At 45.7% G+C, this 17,965-nt stretch overlaps 1 protein-coding gene across 1 annotated transcript in view; it reads left to right on the forward strand.

Annotated features, from left to right (window-relative positions):
- The window catches only part of LOC139371644 (insulin-like growth factor 1a receptor), a 115,006-nt gene that overhangs the window by 72,660 nt on the left and 24,381 nt on the right, over positions 1–17,965 (forward strand). Inside the window, exons 3-10 of the mRNA XM_071111949.1 lie at positions 8,980–9,286; positions 10,389–10,525; positions 10,874–11,018; positions 11,776–11,984; positions 12,131–12,257; positions 12,357–12,592; positions 12,811–12,978; positions 13,172–13,379. Of these exons, the coding sequence (XP_070968050.1) occupies positions 8,980–9,286; positions 10,389–10,525; positions 10,874–11,018; positions 11,776–11,984; positions 12,131–12,257; positions 12,357–12,592; positions 12,811–12,978; positions 13,172–13,379 (1,537 nt within the window). The remainder of the gene's footprint in view (positions 1–8,979; positions 9,287–10,388; positions 10,526–10,873; positions 11,019–11,775; positions 11,985–12,130; positions 12,258–12,356; positions 12,593–12,810; positions 12,979–13,171; positions 13,380–17,965) is intronic.

The following is a 17,965-nucleotide window of genomic DNA, read 5'->3' on the forward strand; positions in this document are numbered from 1 at the left end:
CTGCCTCATCTCTGAAGCCCAGGACCTCACACAACCATCATATTTAGACAACACATTTAGGATCCAGGAACGGTCCCCGTCAAATATGAGGCTCCAAACATTCTCCATCTCTCTATGACCAGAATCCCTTCCTGTATATAATTGTGTAAGACTCACTGCTGTTAGCTGATAAAGGTTAAATATGTTTCCATTCCCTGACTCCTAAAAGTATGTTTGAAAAAAAAGTATAACAACAATATTTACAAATGTTTAACAGAAGACATTCTATGTGGCACTAAAGCTGCTTAAAAGTAAGCCTATACTCAAAATGCTCTCCAATATATGGTCTCTCATGCATATATAATAGGGTAACACAGTTCTATATAATAATGTATTGCATATGTGTAAGACAACATTAGCAGGCAGCAGCTCCCTGAGGCCTGAGGGTGGAAGGAAGGGGTGTGTGTTGTTGTGACTGAACATGGGTGATGTGAAATGCCATGCATGCCTGAACACACAGACCAGCACATACCTTAGTGAAAAACACAGTGCTGGTCTTTAGTGGGCATGGGATTGGAAGAGACTCAAAAAATGCTGGGCTGAGAGGAATGAGTTCACGTACAGCTGCAAAACTCTGAAGATACTTTTTTCAAGCTTTCCTGAGCCAGCTGTCTGCATGAGAAAACTAGATCAGGTATGATTGTAGACGCTATAGAGTTTGACCATAAAAATACAGTTTAAAGCAAAACATGTAGGCCTACAGTAACTCCATGAACAAACAAGCGGATGTTGTGTCTGTAAATGTGCAAAACATCTGATTAAATCGGCCAATTTGAGCTAGTCCTTGAAACGCTTCGCTGTAACAGCAACAGTAGTTTTGGATTTGTTGGTGCTGTTTGCCTTTGGCTGTTCTAGGCTGAGTGTAGGAAGGAAGCATCCTCTCTGGATCTGGCTCGCTGTGCTGATGTGATCCGCTGGGGGCTCCAGGGGAGGATCGGGTTGCTGGATGAGGATGTGGCCCGATGGAGGCCAGGGAGCTGGGGGTGGGGGAGGACTCAGGCTGCAGGAGCTACACAGGCCTGTGGAGGCGGTTGGTCCAGACGGCTGCAGACTGCTGCTACTGCTCTTGGCTCTGCTGGTAATCTTGAGACGGAGAGCTTTGACACTGTTTACAAAATGAGTGGCTACTTTACCTGACTGCTGGGGTCAGCACTGAGCTCACTAGTTTCAATCTCTATAGATGGTCTTCGTGTATAGGCTGGAAATTGCAATAAATGGATGCATGCAGATTACTTGAACTGTTAATGGGACCATGTTAATAGAGCAAGGAAGGAGATAACAATCTAATCGAACATATGGTACATTGATTTGCCACAGATGTAGGCTTGTTTCCAGGTCAGATGACATACGAGATGGCATTTAACTACCATTCAAAGATCATGGTTGTGATTAGATAATGAGTATATATTCCTTTGATACTCTTTTCTCAACGTTTTTGGCCCCTAAAACATGCAGGTTTTGTTCCAGCGAAGGCAAAATAACATCCTCTACAGTCAAAGTTTTGAGAGTGAAATTGTATTGTATTGTATCAAACAACATCTTTTCAGGTTTTCAGGTCACTGTATGCTGAAAAAGGCATGTTTAATCACCATGGTTACAGCTCCCCCTCCCACTCCCCTCACCAGAGAAGAATTGTTTACCATCTCTACTCCAGACTCAATAACATGCCAATCATCCAGAACCGCCCCTGCACGTCTGTTATTAGTCCACAAGAAATCTCTCCCAGTTACACCCCCTCAAACTCCTCCCCAGTAAATCATGAATCATTTCCCAACTCTGCTGCACACGTCGCACATCCTATTCATGACACTGGCACATTGGATATCTAGGATTATAAGAATGGATTTAATAATAATAATAATATTCCAATGTGTATAATATTAGGTGTTATTTTTATTTAATAACTGCTATTTTTGTTATTACTATACGATTATATTTATTGTTTTTATTTCTGGCCTTGAAAAGCATAGATATTGCAAAATTGAAAATCAAATGAAAGTGTATTGGTTGTGTACACAGATTTGCAGATGTTATCGCAGGTTCAGTAAAATGCTTGTGTTTCTAGCTCCAACAGTGCAGTAATACCTATCTATACACACATAATCCAAAGAATTTAAATAAAACATGTATATATATCAGATTGAGCAATGTCAGGCCAGATGGAGGGTCACATCAAGTTCCCATAGGCTACTAAACCCAAGATCGCAACAGCTCCCCATGATCACATGCCCACCGCCAGTGAGCCTTCTCGATGCAAGGATCTGACGCTCTCTCTCTGATGCAGATGCTGCTTGTCAGCCAAACCTCTCAGACCACTTATCTGCATCCTGGCCCTGCAGTAGCATTCCTGCAGCAAGATGAGCATTCTCATCCCTCTACTACAGAACTAGAGGATATCCGGGGTTTATTATAGCCTGTATTTGAGTCTAGTCTCTTGAAGTGTGTTATTGTGCTGGTTCAGAGGATAAAGGGGTTAACATTCTACTCCTTGATTACTGAGCTGCCCAGAACACTCTGGGGATACTTTACATAGGCTCCTCCAGTGACTTCAGACCACAGGCAGCAACATATGACAGGAAAAACATCCAAGTGGGTCAATGGGCTTTTATACAGCATCTATGTTTTCCAGTCTGTTACAGCACTGCTTTTACTGTAGCTCTTCGTTCATTCTCCTTTTATTACTTGGAGGGTACAGGAATGTGTGGATGTCTCTGCGGTGAGCCCATTCTCTGTCTCTCTCTCTGTGTTCATTGTGTTGTTTACTACAGAGGAGATGGACCGTGCTGCTCCTCACGTTGCAGTGATTTTGCAGCATGCAGCGGGGGCAGGCTGGGCAGCTGCAGTGTCTATGGCGTCTGACCTGACAGTTTTCACTGGGAGAGGGGAGGGAGAGATTGTGCAGGGATAAGAGTATGGTACAAAACCCCTACACCCACTCCCCAACCCTCTGGTTCACTGCAGCAGGAGTGTGTTGTCAGCTCTCTCTACTGACGGTCACACATGACTGGGCACAACAACAATTCACAGCTAATATTATCTAAGCCCAGTGTTCCAGTATCATAATGAACTCTTTAATTTTTAATGAAGGATAACTGAAATTGCACTTTTTTATACTGTATCTATTTACATTTTAGCCTTAATTCAGTGATATACATGTCAATTGTGATTCATCTCCTTTAGATCAATACTGTGCAATATAGAGCACTCCTTCCTGATAAGGACTATTGGGCCTAACTAACTCCTAAATTGATGAGACATACTCTCTGACCAGTCCTGCGTGGAGACCCTTCCTTGTTAGGTAGTTTGGTGGTCTCTTCCCTTTCCTCTGAAGCAGTGGGAACCCACAATGCCATGCATAGCTGTGTGTAGAGCGAGCAGCGTGGAAATAGGCTGGCTGCACTTGGAGCATCTATAAATACAGGATTGTATCCTTGATACCACGGGTTGCTTGGTCACACAGGGAAATGGGCTTGACTTATATGGATTGTTAGGCAGCAGCTCCACCATCTTCCTCCCAGCGGAAGGTATGCATGTTTGGAATTTCTCTTCATTGAGGAATCTGTTTAAATGATGCGGAACCTCTCCCAGCGAGGCCCCTTTGAGTTTGCCTGGGCTGCCCCCTTTTGGCAGAGTTCCAAGAAATGAATGGCTTCCTGTTTTTTCTCTCCTCTCTGCTTTTCTTTCTCTCTCTGTTCACCTCCATCATGAAAATATGGGAATCTACTCCGAGATCAATGACTAATATGTGTTGGCATTGGATAGGCTAGTTAAAGGAAAAGCATTTCTCTTCATGGAGTAGGTCCAGAATGGCTAGGTATTTATGGAGCATTGAGCCAGAGCCTGGTTAGAGAGTTGGAATTGGAACGAGGAATGGTGTATCTATATATAGCTCATAAAAGGACCATTTGGCTATTTAAGGAAGTGTAATTCTCATTTGCCACCCATACTCATTCCACTGTGATAGGGTTTAGAAAAGGTTTTCCCGCATTCACTCCTGTGTGCTAAAGGTGAGGAGCTGATCAGTAATAAACAAATTATCACATTCTGGATGGTAATAAATGGAGTGATTAGCCGAAGTGTTGGCTAAAGGTATCAGAATAATTAAAAAGGATAATGCCTGTGTTGTTTTAACTAAATAGCTGAAAATGTTAGCATTTTTTTGTTTGTTCATGAAATTTTTTCAGTTTTTCTGTTGATTACAAAACTCTGATGGAATGTTTGAGGAACCTCTTGTATGTTCAGCTTGTGATTTGACCAATGTGAGAAAGAATCTCAACTATTTGAGAAATGGTTAGGAGTGGGAATGATGAAAGAGTGTCCTCCCTTGTTAGGAAGATAAGTGCTAGGCTAGTTTCTACTGTGGGAGTATGATGTGTTTGCACTGCAGAATTGCTGTAGTGCATTGTCACGTTCTCCTTAACTTACACAGATGTTTGGTAAAACAGCATGAAATATTCATGTTGAGATTAGTTTAGCCCCACTCCTTCTCTCCCCTGATTCACAAGCACCGCTGATCTTCTGACACCAGACACGTCTTACACAAGCAAACAAACTTGTCTCTCGAAAAAACACCCCTACTATACACACTCCCCCTCTCTCTCGCTCTCTCTCTCTCTCTCTCTCTCTCTCTCTTTCTTTTTCTCATACTCTTTCTCTCTCTACATCACACTCAGTGATTGAGTATCATTCTATATGTCAGTATGCAGATTAATTACCCCAATAAACACACAATGAGTGCATTTCCTCATTAGTGCTGTGGCATGTATATGCCTGAACAGACCAGAATGATGGAGACATGTGTATGTGTGTTTGGCTGTGCCCGTCCAGCCTGCAGCACTTGGCCCCAGGACGCCGTTGCTAAGGGACCAGGAGTGTCGTCGTGTTGCTCGCCGTTGGCCTTCTCAGTTGGAGTTGGTATTTTACTAGCTAGATCCTCTTCACACAGGGGACAATCCTTTGCAAAAAGCACTGGGTCACCAAGGGCACCTGCACGTCAATTCACTTGGGCCCACACCCAGGCCTGTCTCTTTGTAGTAGACTTCCCTTGGCCTCCAGATTAGAGCTCCTATCATTGTGCATGAGTTACCATGGGGATATGCTGCCTCACTTTCCCTCATGCATCCTTGGGGCCCCTGAAAAAGTAATTTTCCCTTTCCTGACCAAACTCAGGTGACCTTTAACACATTAGAACTAGTGAGTCTCCTCTCCTCCTCTTCTCCTGCCGGAGACATCAGCAAATAGCACATAAGGATTATAATAAGCAGTACTAACTATGGGTTAATACCACTTAGGTCTAAACATCTTACAGCATAGGCCTAATACCTGGTCGGATATTCAGAGCTGATTACAGGCGGATTTAAGGTCTTGTAGTTGTAGAGTTGATAGGGCAGCAAATCCAATGGACTGTTTGGAGCCTGTCTTTCCTACTATTGTAATCAAAGTCAGTGTCTGTCTCAACCAGAGGGAATGCTTTGTTATTTATACCACATTGTTGTGCGGTTCAGTCCTTTTGCTATCCTCAGTAAACACTGACTATTCTGTTATTCATGTTGCTAAAAGCTTAATTTGAAACATGCCAGTGTTCTCCACATAATAATTTTACTGTTGATTTTCTCACGGTCTTGAAGGAAGTTCATCTGTCTTGGAAGCTGCTCTGGTAGTTTGGATAGGAGTTCTGAGCTCTGTAAGTGGTGTCATTTTTGTCCCTAGTTAAGGCACAATATTGGTAAACCAATGAAATACATCAATGTTGTTTCTCAAGCAATTGACTGAATATCAGACCGCTCTGTCTCTGTCTAGCTGTCTGGGATTGTATAGCCTATGATGCATAAGATGAGGGTTTTCTTTGGAGTCTTTTACTCTTGACTTGGGTGGCAAGTCCCTTCATAAAAACATACTTGAATAAAGGGATGCACTGTAATCTGGTAGGGCTGTACTGTAATCTGGTAGGGCTGTACTGTAATCTGGTAGGGCTGTACTGTAATCTGGTAGGGCTGTACTGTAATCTGGTAGGGCTGTACTGTAATCTGGTAAGGCTGTACTGTAATCTGGTAGGGCTGTACTGTAATCTGGTAGGGCTGTACTGTAATCTGGTAGGGCTGTACTGTAATCTGGTAGGGCTGTACTGTAATCTGGTAGGGCTGTACTGTAAACTGGTAGGGCTGTACTGTAATCTGGTAGGGCTGTACTGTAATCTGGTAGGGCTGTACTGTAATCTGATAGGGCTGTACTGTAATCTGGTAGGGCTGTACTGTAATCTGGTAGGGCTGTACTGTACGTCCGTAGGTTCTTCTCAGCGGGACCTTGTTCTGGAGCCCTCCACTGCTCCTGGAGTCAATGGATCTCCAACTACTGGCGAGACAACCTCTATTGCTCTCCACTCTCTCTTTCCCCTCCCTCAAATTCCCTTAATAGTCCCAAACAGCAATAATATGTATCTGTAGTGGGTCCAGCTCTGCAGTTTACTAACAAGGCTGGCATAGAGCAGCGTGGGGCCCTGCGCAAACATTCGCCGCCCTGACGGCACACCACTTCCTCTTTGACAGCGCTCTACAGCTCCCCAGCTCTGCTCAGCGATTACCATTTTACAGCCCACTAATCCTAAAGCCTGCCTCTCCTCGACCTCCAACGAGCACAGAACAGGCTAGGCACGCACACATAGTGTGTAAACGCGCGCACACACACACACACGCACACACACACACACACACACACCGTCCAGCTTAATCCGAGTCTCGTCATGTCACCTATCCTCACTCCTGTCCTCAGAACACTTGATATAAGTCTAATAATAGTTAACCCATTTAACCCCTTTTCCTCTCCAGGGGAAGAAGCTCATGAATGTATTCCAGTCTAAAAGCCTTTTCATTTTCATTTATTGTATTTCGAGACTGTATATGAGCTTAAACAGTGAGCTGTGTTTTATCTGTTAGCTGCATTAGTGTGTTTTCTCTCTGACCCTGTCATCCAGACCTATTGTAATATGGTGACTGTTTACTCTGACCCTGTCATCCAGACCTATTGTAATATGGTGACTGTTTACTCTGACCCTGTCACCCAGATCGATAGTAAAATGGTGACTGTTTACTCTGACCCTGTCATCCAGACCTATTTTAATATGATGACTGTTTACTCTGACCCTGTCATCCAGACCTATTGTAATATGGTGACTGTTTACTCTGACCCTGTCACCCAGATCGATAGTAAAATGATGACTGTTTACTCTGACCCTGTCATCCAGACCTATTGTAAAATGATGACTGTTTACTCTGACCCTGTCATCCAGACCTATTGTAATATGGTGACTGTTTACTCTGACCCTGTCACCCAGATCGATAGTAAAATGATGACTGTTTACTCTGACCCTGTCATCCAGACCTATTGTAAAATGATGACTGTTTACTCTGACCCTGTCATCCAGACCTATTGTAATATGGTGACTGTTTACTCTGACCCTGTCACCCAGATCGATAGTAAAATGATGACTGTTTACTCTGACCCTGTCATCCAGACCTATTGTAATATGGTGACTGTTTACTCTGACCCTGTCATCCAGACCTATTGTAATATGGTGACTGTTTACTCTGACCCTGTCATCCAGACCTATTGTAATATGGTGACTGTTTACTCTGACCCTGTCATCCAGACCTATTGTAATATGGTGACTGTTTACTCGAACCCTGTCACCCAGACCTATTGTAATATGGTGACTGTTTACTCTGACCCTGTCATCCAGACCTATTGTAATATGGTGACTGTTTACTCTGACCCTGTCACCCAGATCGATAGTAAAATGGTGACTGTTTACTCTGACCCTGTCATCCAGACCTATTTTAATATGGTGACTGTTTACTCTGACCCTGTCATCCAGACCTATTGTAATATGGTGACTGTTTACTCTGACCCTGTCACCCAGATCGATAGTAAAATGATGACTGTTTACTCTGACCCTGTCATCCAGACCTATTGTAAAATGATGACTGTTTACTCTGACCCTGTCATCCAGACCTATTGTAATATGGTGACTGTTTACTCTGACCCTGTCACCCAGATCGATAGTAAAATGATGACTGTTTACTCTGACCCTGTCATCCAGACCTATTGTAATATGGTGACTGTTTACTCTGACCCTGTCATCCAGACCTATTGTAATATGGTGACTGTTACCTCTGACCCTGTCACCCAGATCGATAGTAAAATGATGCCTGTTTACTCTGACCCTGTCATCCAGACCTATTGTAAAATGATGACTGTTTACTCTGACCCTGTCATCCAGACCTATTGTAATATGGTGACTGTTTACTCTGACCCTGTCATCCAGATCGATAGTAAAATGATGACTGTTTACTCTGACCCTGTCATCCAGACTTATTGTAATATGGTGACTGTTTACTCGGACCCTGTCACCCAGATCGATAGTAAAATGATGACTGTTTACTCGAACCCTGTCATCCAGACCTATTGTAATATGGTGACTGTTTACTCTGACCCTGTCATCCAGATCGATAGTAAAATGATGACTTTACTCTGACCCTGTCATCCAGACCTATTGTAATATGGTGACTGTTTACTCTGACCCTGTCACCCAGATCGATAGTAAAATGATGACTGTTTACTCGAACCCTGTCATCCAGACCTATTGTAAAATGATGACTGTTTACTCTGACCCTGTCATCCAGACCTATTGTAATATGGTGACTGTTTACTCTGACCCTGTCATCCAGACCTATTGTAATATGGTGACTGTTTACTCTGACCCTGTCATCCAGACCTATTGTAATATGGTGACTGTTTACTCTGACCCTGTCACCCAGATCGATAGTAAAATGATGACTGTTTACTCGAATCCTGTCATCCAGACCTATTGTAATATGGTGACGGTTTACTCTGACCCAGTCATGTCATCTCACTAACCTGTTTCTCTCTGTCTGTTTTGCCCAGTGTGCCCAGAGAAGAAGTGTGAGCGGAGGGCATGTACGGACAGTGGTGAATGTTGCCATGCCCAGTGCCTGGGAAGCTGTACGGAGCCGGACGACGACATGGCCTGCGCAGCCTGCCTGCACTACTACCACGAGGGCCGCTGCGTGCAGCACTGCCCCCCAGACACTTACAAGTTTGAGGGCTGGCGCTGCATCACTATGGACCTGTGTGCCCGCGTGCACCTGCCCAGCGACTTTGACTTTGTCATTCACGAAGGAGAGTGCATGCCTGAGTGTCCATCAGGCTTTACACGCAATGAGAGCAATAGGTAAGAGAGCAGAGAGCACACTTCACCTCAAAGGCTCTAAAGGGCTCTAAAGGGCTCTCCAGGATCAAGCATGGTCCTGTTATGGGTCATCTATACTATTATATACAGCACTATTGTTACTGTATACAGTCCTCTGACATATTGGTTGTGGGGTTTCTCTGGCCCTGTGTTTGTTTTTTGAATTTGCATGCAGAGGTGTTCTGAATAATTCACCTCTATGTGAAACCCTTCCCCACCTGGTCCTCTCAGAGATTCTATGTGAAACCCTTCCCCACCTGGTCCTCTCAGAGATTCTATGTGAAACCCTTCCCCACCTGGTCCTCTCAGAGATTCTATGTGAAACCCTTCCCCACCTGGTCCTCTCAGAGATTCTATGTGAAACCCTTCTCCACCTGGTCCTCTCAGAGATTCTATGTGAAACCCTTCCCCACCTGGTCCTCTCAGAGATTCCATTCTTAAAGAGAAGCTTTAGAGATAAAAAAAAAATGCTTCAGGCAGAAAGTCATGTTAGGTCATGAATGATTGAAGCCTGTGGACATTCCATGTAATTCAGAATCAGAGGAAGATACTGACCTCAGTGCCCAGTATACACAACTCATCCATTGGTGCATTACCGTAAGATACAACAAATACTTTATGAATGTTGCTTGAAGGCATTCAGGAGGGATTCCTCACAGCAGCGCTGTAACTCGGGACATTTACCCCATTTGACATTTCCCCTGTTTGAATAAGAGCATGTCTTTGTTTGTGACTCAGGGTAACTTGTCTCCATATTTAGATTTTCATTCTCCAAACGTTCCATGTTGAGTTGTTGTTGCCATATATTTGTGGACATATCAGTCTTTTTTTTGTCTTTAGGGCCATTTAGTGAGTCACTCTCACGAAACCAAGGGTCCAATTAAGCACTCATAAAAGATTACACAGTTCATAAAGAAAGTGAGCTTCTATTTCAAAGCAAACATTAGACACAATTTTTGAAATTTTGGGTGAGTTAGGGGGAGGCATCTTAATCTGGTTTCTTGGAAATTGTAATTTTGTAGCTTTATTTGGTTAAGGACATTCCTTGACTGTTTTCCCTCTTCTCTCTCTTCCGCAATCACAGTATGTTCTGCAGTGCCTGTGATGGCCTGTGTGATAAGATCTGTGACTCCAAGACCATCGACTCAGTGGATGCTGCTCAGTCTCTAATGGGCTGTACAGTCATCAAAGGCAACCTGCACATCAACATCCGCCGTGGCAGTGAGTACCAGTACCAGTAACCAGGACCACTCAGTTTGTCTGTCTCCCCAGAGACCGGGAAGGGAGCACGGGGGCGCTGGGAGAGCTAGTGTGGGCCGCAGAGTCAACATTACATCAGCTGCCTGCACTGTGCCCCAAACCAATTATCACATTTAGCTATTATGCTATGTATTTGCTCAGTTTACAAGGTGACTTACAGCTTATCTTTAGACTGTACAGTTGCCTGTGGGATTTGATGTGTTCAGTACAGTTACCGGTGGGATTTGATGTGTTCAGAGCAGGGGTTCTCACACGCTGACTGTTGTGTCTGAGTATGTGTTTGCTAACTTTCCCCTCTCCTCTCTCCAGATAACATCGCTTCAGAGCTGGAAAGCTTCATGGGGCTGATCCAGACAGTGACAGGCTATGTGAGGATCCGCCACTCCCACACGCTAGGCTCGCTCTCCTTCCTCAAGAGCCTGCGCTACATCAACGGGGAGGAGCTCATGGAAGGGTACGACAGGCCGCTCTCTGAGTCCGACCCATGTCTGGGGATTAGGGGAAGTGTCAGCGTTTATCTCATGGTAGATGTATCCCAGACGGTTTTGAAAGCCTTGTGAATGATTTGTATATGTGGCTAGGGTAAGTAAGGTTCCAGCCATAACATTTTCAGTGAGGAATTCCCATAAAACCACCATAAGACAACATGGCACCTCTCCTTGTGATGTAATGAAAAGGTGGATGAGCTATCTATCTGAATAGAAACTCTCAGGTCTCCCAGCCTATTCTGGCTGTAGCATGACATCACCAGCGGCCTATCCCTTGTCAGAGATAGGGAGTGTGTTTCTGGAGATGACCAGGAGGGTCGTGGGAAAGCCTCTCAGGCCTCTTGTTGTCATCCCTCCCAGGCTAGAGTTACAGCAGGAGGAGTGCTCTAGAGCAGCACTGACATTCTGCTAGTTTCCGAGGTGTTCCATGGAGCTGAGAGGCTCTGAGTCGCTCTGTTTCATCTCTGGCCCTCACTGTCTGTACAGCTCAGTGTTAGACAGACACAACCGCACAATGACACCCGATCTACTTCCCTTTACACATCCACCAGATGGAAAACTGAGCCAACCACTCTACAACATTTTGACAACTTTATCCTCAGTGCTCTATTCTGTGTTTAAAGTAAATCAATGGATTGAAAAGTGGTTTGGCCCTATTTATGCCCACAGCACAGCTACTAGGTGTATGAGGAAGTGAACACCTGTCTGTTGTCTCCTTATCAGGATGTATGCTTTCTCTGCCATCGACAACCAGCGCCTGCAGTACCTGTGGGACTGGACCCAACACAACCTGACCATCAGGGCTGGGAGACTGTCCTTCCGCTTCAACCCCAAACTCTGCATGTCTGAGATACACAAGATGTGGGAGAAGACGGGAATCACTGAGAAGTTTGAGGAGGACGATTTCCGCAACAATGGGGACAGAGCCAGCTGTGAGTACACCACCGGACATCTGGAGTGGGATTACTTTAACTTTCTATGCTCATTCAGTACTTGAATTAATACAACGTAGTATTTTATCATATCACTTTTGAGTTTCCTGTAAGGGGGATATCTAAGATGGGGTTTGTGTTTATAGGTGAGAGCCACATCCTGAAGTTCAAGTCCAACAGCACGGTGAGTAACCGGATCAAGCTGACCTGGGAGCGCTACAGACCACCAGACTACAGAGACCTCATCAGCTTCATTGTCTACTACAAGGAGGCGTGAGTGCTCGCATATAGCACACACAGATATTACACTATTTTACTATAGAGCCTTTATACTTCACATTTACCGAAGGTGGTGTTTTTCATGTATTCCAGACCGCACCAGAACATCACAGAGTTTGATGGCCAGGATGGGTGTGGCTCCAACAGTTGGAACATGGTTGACGTGGACCTGCCTCAGGACAAAGAGATAGACCCTGGTGTGTTGCTGTCCCCACTCAAGCCCTGGACCCAGTACGCCATCTTTGTCAAGGCCATCACCCTGGTGGTGGAGGACAAACACATCCCGGGAGCCAAGAGTGACGTGGTCTACATACGTACCAGACCCTCAGGTAAGACAGTACTAGGCTACAGTACAGCTTCTGTAAACAACAGCAAGTCACCTCAGCCATGGACAACGTTTCACTCAAGTAAGATAAACTGAAAGACTTCTTATCAGAACTTCATCAAATACATCCCTGTTATTAAACGCTTCATGGAAACGACACGTTTTAAACTGTATAGTAAACACCATTCACAACATTTCAACATGTGTGTGTTTTTGTCACAGAGCCGTCTATGCCAATGGATGCCCGTGCGTATGCCAACTCATCCTCAAAGCTGGTAGTGAAATGGTCACCTCCCCTCAACCCTAACGGCAATCTCACTTTTTACCTGGTCCGCTGGCAGCAGCAAGCTGAAGACAGGGAGTTGTACCAACACAACTACTGCTCCAAAGGTCAGCATTCCAACCCCTCTTCTTATCCAACCTGTTCTGTATTTTTATCTGTGTACATTATGGAATCGATATAATAGATTATTGCACTGATTCTCCAATAGAAGTATTGTATATGTTCTACCCTTCTATTCAGATCCCCTGTACACACACCCTGTTCACTAACGGGTCCCGTTCCCCTCCCACTGTACAACAGAGCTGAAGATCCCCATCAGGATATCAGCCACGGGGTTGGCAGACATGGAGGAGGACACCAAGCCCACCAAGTCTGACCTGTCTGGGGGGGATAAGGGCCCTTGCTGCCCCTGCCCCAAGACCAAGGAGGACCTGAAGGCAGAGATAGACGACGCCTCCTACCGCAAAGTCTTTGAGAACTTCCTGCACAATTCTATCTTCACCCCCAGGTAGGTGCCAGACAGCAGGCAGCCTCCCTCTATGGAGAGAGATCACACAACAGTAAGATAGTAAAACTCTACCTTCCCCATTGTTAACAGCTTTTGGACCAAACCCTTCTCTGAGGCTTTGTAGATGATTATCAAAGAGCTGAGCTCACAATCTGGGTCCTGTTTTCTTTAATAGCCTAGAGAGAGATCCAGGGTCAGGACACAGTGGTGTTGTAATTACCCAGCCCTGGGACTGGGACTGACAGGATCTAAACATCATCAGGGTTTAGAGGGAGGGAGGGAGCAGAGGGGAGGGAGGTAGGGAGGGGAGCAGAGGGGAGGGAGGGAGGGAGCAGAGGGGAGGTAGGGAGGGAGGGAGAAGAGGGGAGGGAGGGAGCAGAGGGGAGGGAGGTAGGGAGGGGAGCAGAGGGGAGGGAGGAAGCAGAGGGGAGGGAGGTAGGGAGGGAGGGAGAAGAGGGGAGGGAGGGAGGGAGCAGAGGCGAGGGAGGTAGGGAGGGAGGGAGGGGAGCAGAGGGGGGGGAGGGAGCAGAGGGGAGGGAGGGAAGGAGGGAGGGGAGCAGAAGAGAGGAGGTAGGAAGGGATTGGGCTGGAACTGTGTCAGAGGACCCTGACAGAGAGAGAGACACGGGTGCAGGGATCAAAGGCCTGCTTACGGCACTTGTGGATTCCATCACCATGACGACAGCGGCGGCAGGATATTAAGGCCTAGCAGGCTGTAATTTAGGCAGCACAAACAAACCCGGGGAGAGGGATCTGATTAATGAGTCTGAAGGGCCTGCGCTCTGCTCGCTGGCCTGGCTGCACACTATAAGCCCGTTAGCCTTTTGTTTGCCAGAATGGGGACTGACATCTGTGTTGTGTTATCATTTTACCTTGCTCGTGGCTACGGATGCTTTACAGTTTAAAGACTCCAACCCATTCCCACACACACACTCACTCTTTGTCATACACACACACAGACACACAGATGTACTCACTCACACTGAGAGACTGATTGCGTTTTGAAATTGAGCCTTTTTCAGGGTAAACTCAGGCCACTTGTTTCCCCATACCAGATGGCAGATCAGACTGTGTGTGTGTGTCTGAGGTAAATGAGTGCATGAGCAGTACTGTGTTTGTGTATTCAGGGTACAGTTTTGAGTATTCACTGAATTAGTACCAGTTTATCTCAAAACAAATGGAATGGAAAACAAATTCTAGTCCCCTAGTTAACCTCCAGAGTGAAGCCTCTAGTGCTTGATAAATCCCAGTGCTTATACTTTGTCCTGACTAGGGCTGTTGCGGTGACCGTATTACCGCCACACCGGTGGTCACGAGTCACAAAGGCAGTCAAATTCCATGTGACCGTTTAGTCACATTAATTAGGCTTCTCAAGCTCTGATGCTGCTGCTGGTCATTAGTAGACTACCAAACCTGCCAACTGCCTGGTACTCAAATCAAATCAAACTTTATTTGTCAAATGTGCCGAATACAACAAGTGTAGACCTTACGGTGAAATGCTTACTTACAAGCCCTTAACCAACAGTGCAGTTAAAGAAGAGTTAAGAAAATATTTACCAAATAAACTCAAGTAAAATTACAAAATAATAAAAAGTAACACAATAACAAAACAATAATGAGTCTATATACAGGGGGTACCAGTACCGAGTCAGTGTGTGGGGGTACAGGTTAGTTGAGGTAATTTGTACATGAAGGTAGTGAAGTGACTATGCATAGATAATAGACAGCGAGTAGCAGCAGTTTACAAAACAAATGGGGGGGGGGGGGGATCAATGTAATAGTCCGGTGGCCATTTCATTAATCGTTCAGCAGTTTTATGGCTTGGGGGTTGAAGCTGTTGAGGGGCCTTTTGGTCCTAGTTTTGGGGCTCTGGTACCGCTTGCCGTGCGGTAGCAGAGAAAACAGTCCATGACTTGGGTGACTGGAGTCTCTGACAATTTTATGGGCTTACCTCTGACACCATATATTGTATAGGTTTTGGATTGCAGGAAGCTTGACCCCAGAGATGTACTGGGCCGTACGCACTACTCTCTGTAGCACCTTATGGTCAGATGCTGAGCAGTTGCCATACCAGGCGGTGATGCAACTGGTCAGGATGCTCTTGATGGTGCAGCTGTAGAATCTTTTGAGGATCTGGGGTCCCATGCCAAATCTTTTCAGTCTCCTGAGGGGGACAAGGTTTTGTCGTGACCTCTTCACGACTGTCTTGGTGTGTTTGGACCATGATAGTTTGTTGGTGATGTGGACACCAAGGAACTTGAAACTCTCGACCCGCTCCACTACAGCTCCGTTGATGTTAATGGGGGCCTGTTCGACCCACCCTTTCCTCTAGTCCACGATCAGCTCCTTTGTCTTGCTCACATTGAGGGAGAAGTTGTTGCCCTAGCACCACACTGCCAGTTCTCTGACCTCCTCCCTATAGGCTGTCTTATCGTTGTCAGTGATCAGGCTGATCAGACACTGTTGTGTCGTCAGCAAACTTAATGATGGTGTTGGAGTTGTGTTTGGCCACGCAGTCATGGGTGAACAGCGAGTACAGGAGGGGACTAAGTACACACCCCTGAGGGGCCCCAGTGTTGAGGATCAGCGAGGCAGATGTGTTGTTGCCTACTCTTACCACCTGGGGGCGGCCCGTCAACAAGGCCAGGATCCAGTTGCAGAGGGTGGTGTTTAGTCCCAGGGGCCTTAGCTTAGTGATGAGCTTTGAGGGCACTATGGTGTTGAACGCTGAGCAGTAGTCAATGAACAGCATTGCCATATAGGTGTTCCTTTTGTCCAGGTGGGAAAGGGCAGTGTGGAGTGCAATTGAGATTGCGTCATCTGTGGATCTGTTGGGGCGGTATACGAATTGGAATGGGTCTAGGATATATTGCTGTTGCTGATTGCTGATGCTGTTAATATAAGTCATGACCAGCCTTTCAAAGCACTTCATGGCTATCGACGTGAGTGCTACAGGGCGGTAATCATTTAGGCAGCTTACCTTCACTTCCTTGGGCACAGGGACTATGGTGGTCTGCTTGAAATGTGTAGGTATTACAGATCAGTCAGGGAGAGGTTGAAAATGTTAGTGAAGACACTTGCCGGTTGGTCCGCGCATGCTTTGAGTACACGTCCTGGTAATCCATTTGGCCCTGCGGCTTTGTGAATGCTGACCTGTTTAAAGGTCTTGTTCAAATCGGCTACTGAGAGCGTTATCACACAGTCATCCAGAACAGCTGGTGCTCTCGTGCATGCTTCAGTGTCGCTTGCCTCGAAGCGAGCATAAAAGGCATTTAGCTTATCTGGTAGGCTCGCGTCACTGGGCAGCTTGCGTCTGGGTTTCCCTTTGTAGTCCTTAATAGTTTTCAAGCCCTGCCACATCCGACGAGCATCAGAGCCGGTGTAGTAGGATTCAATTTTAATCCTGTATTGACGCTTTGCTTGTTTGATGGTTCGTCTGAGGGCATAGCGGGATTTTTTACAAGTGTCCGGATTAGTGTCCCGCTCCTTGAAAGCGGCAGCTCTAGCCTTTAGCTCGATGCAGATGTTGATGTTGCCTGTAATCCATGGCTTCTGGTTGGAATTTGTACGTACGGTCACTGTGGGGACGACGTCATCAATGCACTTATTGATGAAGCCGATAACTGACTGAGGTGGTATACTCCTCAATGCTATTGGATGAATCCCGGAACATATTCCAGTCTGTGCTAGCAAAACAGTCCTGTAGTGTAGCATCCGCGTCATCTGACCACTTCCGTATTGAGAGAGTCACTGGTACCTCCTGCTTTAGTTTTTGCTTGTAAGCAGCAATCAGGAGGATAGAATTATGGTCAGATTTACCAAATGGAGGGCGTGTGTGTGTGGAGTTAAGGTGGTCTAGAGTTTTTTTCTCTGTGGTTGAACATGTGACATGCTGGTAAAACATTTAACTGATTTAAGTTTGCCTGCATTAAAGTCCCCGGCCACTAGGAGCGCTGCTTCTGGGTTAGCATTTTCTTGTTTGCTTATGGCCTTATAGAGTTGGTTGATAGGCGGTCTTAGTGCCAGCATCGTTTTGTGGTGGTAAATAGATGGCTACGAATAATATAGAGCTCTCTTGGTAGATAATGTGGTCTACAGCTTATCATAAGGTACCCTACCTCAGGCGAGCAATACCTTGAGACTTCTTTAATATTAGACATCGCGCCCCAGCTGTTATTGACAAAGACACCCCCACCCTTCGTCTTACCAGATGTAGCTTCTCTGTTCTGCCGGTGCATGGAAAATCCCACCAGCTCTATATTATCCATGTCGTCGTTCAGCCGCAACTCGGTGAAACATAAAATATTACCGTTTTTAATGTCCCATTGGTAGGATAATCGTAATCGTTGGTCATACATTTTATTTTCCAATGATTGCATGTTAGCAAGTAGAATGGATGGCAGTGGGAGTTTACTCGCTCGCTCGCCTACGAATTCTCAGAAGCCCGATCTGCGTCCTCTTTTCCGCCTTTTCCGCCGTCTTTTCTTCACACAAATGATGGGGATTTGGGCCTGTTCCCGGGAGAGCAGTATATCTTCTTCCAGTTTGTGGTGCGCAATCGCTGTTCTGATGTCCAGAAGTTATTT

This window comes from Oncorhynchus clarkii, chromosome 2, assembly GCF_045791955.1.
Source record: "Oncorhynchus clarkii lewisi isolate Uvic-CL-2024 chromosome 2, UVic_Ocla_1.0, whole genome shotgun sequence".
Classification (NCBI taxonomy): domain Eukaryota; kingdom Metazoa; phylum Chordata; class Actinopteri; order Salmoniformes; family Salmonidae; genus Oncorhynchus; species Oncorhynchus clarkii.